Source organism: Neopelma chrysocephalum, unplaced genomic scaffold, assembly GCF_003984885.1.
Source record: "Neopelma chrysocephalum unplaced genomic scaffold, ASM398488v2 Primary Assembly neopelma1_91430, whole genome shotgun sequence".
Lineage (NCBI taxonomy): Eukaryota > Metazoa > Chordata > Aves > Passeriformes > Pipridae > Neopelma > Neopelma chrysocephalum.
This window is the reverse complement of record NW_020920204.1, coordinates 1-1,184: the sequence shown is the minus strand read 5'-3', so window position 1 is coordinate 1,184 and position 1,184 is coordinate 1. Positions and strand designations below refer to the sequence as shown.

Genomic DNA, 1,184 nt, shown 5'->3' with positions numbered 1-1,184 from the left:
GCCACACCCATCTAATCTCCACCCCTTTTTTGTGGCCCCACCCCTCAACCAGCCCCTCCAATGGGATCCTCTCCCGCTAGCACAGCCCCACCCCTCTCCAAGCTCCACCCCTCCCAAACGACCAATAGGACTCTCTCCTCCTAAGGAAAACCACACCCCCTTTTACAAGCTCCTCCCTAACTGGGTCTGAGTCCCCTCCCCTGGCACGGCCACGCCCCTGCATGGCCCCGCCCCCCGCCCCCGAGGCCCCGCCCACCGTAGGTGATCCAGCATCATGCACGCGGCGAGCAGGGCGGCCGTGGGGTTGGCGATGTTGCGGTTGGCGATGCTCTTGCCCGTGTTCCGCGTGGCCTGGGGGGGAAAAACGGGGTGACCCCCACGGCCCAGGGACCCCCCCGGGGCACGGGGAAACCCCCACGCCCGGGGGACACCCAGAAAGGCCCCCCAAAAAATATGGGGTAACCCCCAAAAACATGGGATAACTCCCACACCTGGGGGACGCCCACAGAGACCCCCCAAAAACCTCCTCCAGTCTTCCCAGTGCTCCCAGTGCCCCCCAGAGACTCCTCTATAACCTTCTCCAGTCCTCCCAGTGCCCCCCAGGGATGCCCCCGGGCCTGTCCTAAAACCTCCTCCAGTCCTCCCAGTGTTCCCAGTGCCCCGCAGTGTACCCCAGGGACCCCCCTAAAACCTCCTCCAGCCCTCCCAGTGCCCCCCAGGACCCCACTAAAACCTTCTCCTGTGCTCCCAGTGCCCCCCAGGACCCCCCCAGGCCCCTCCTAAAACCTCCTCCAGTGCCTCCCAGTGCCCCCCAGGACCCCCCCAGGACTCACGGTCTCGAACACGGCGTAGTCGTGGCCGTAGTTGGCCCCCGGGACGAGGCCGGGCCCCCCCACGAGCCCGGCGCAGACGTTGTTGACGATGTTCCCGTACAGGTTTGGCATCACCATCACGTCAAACTGCTGCGGCCTCGACACCAGCTGGGCAAAGGGGGGGGAACTGGGGGTTACTGGGAGCGCCGGGGGGGGTCAGGGAGGGTTTGGGGAGGGGGTTTGGGGGCGGTGGGACGCACCTGCATGGTGGTGTTGTCCACGATCATGTTCTGGAAGGTGATCTCGGGGTACTCGGCCGCCACCTCCTGACAGCACTGCAGGAACAGCCCGTCCCCCAACTTCCTGGGGGGG

At 66.0% G+C, this 1,184-nt stretch overlaps 1 protein-coding gene across 1 annotated transcript; it reads right to left on the bottom strand.

The window, feature by feature from the left end:
* Positions 1-256: 256 nt before the first annotated feature.
* Positions 257-1,177, bottom strand: LOC113979985 (isocitrate dehydrogenase [NAD] subunit gamma, mitochondrial-like; the record flags this gene model as incomplete). Its single annotated transcript, XM_027707262.1, has 3 exons — positions 257-351; positions 834-980; positions 1,073-1,177. Coding segments are annotated over 3 exons (347 nt in total), but the record flags the coding sequence as incomplete, so codon positions are not given.
* Positions 1,178-1,184: the final 7 nt, after the last annotated feature.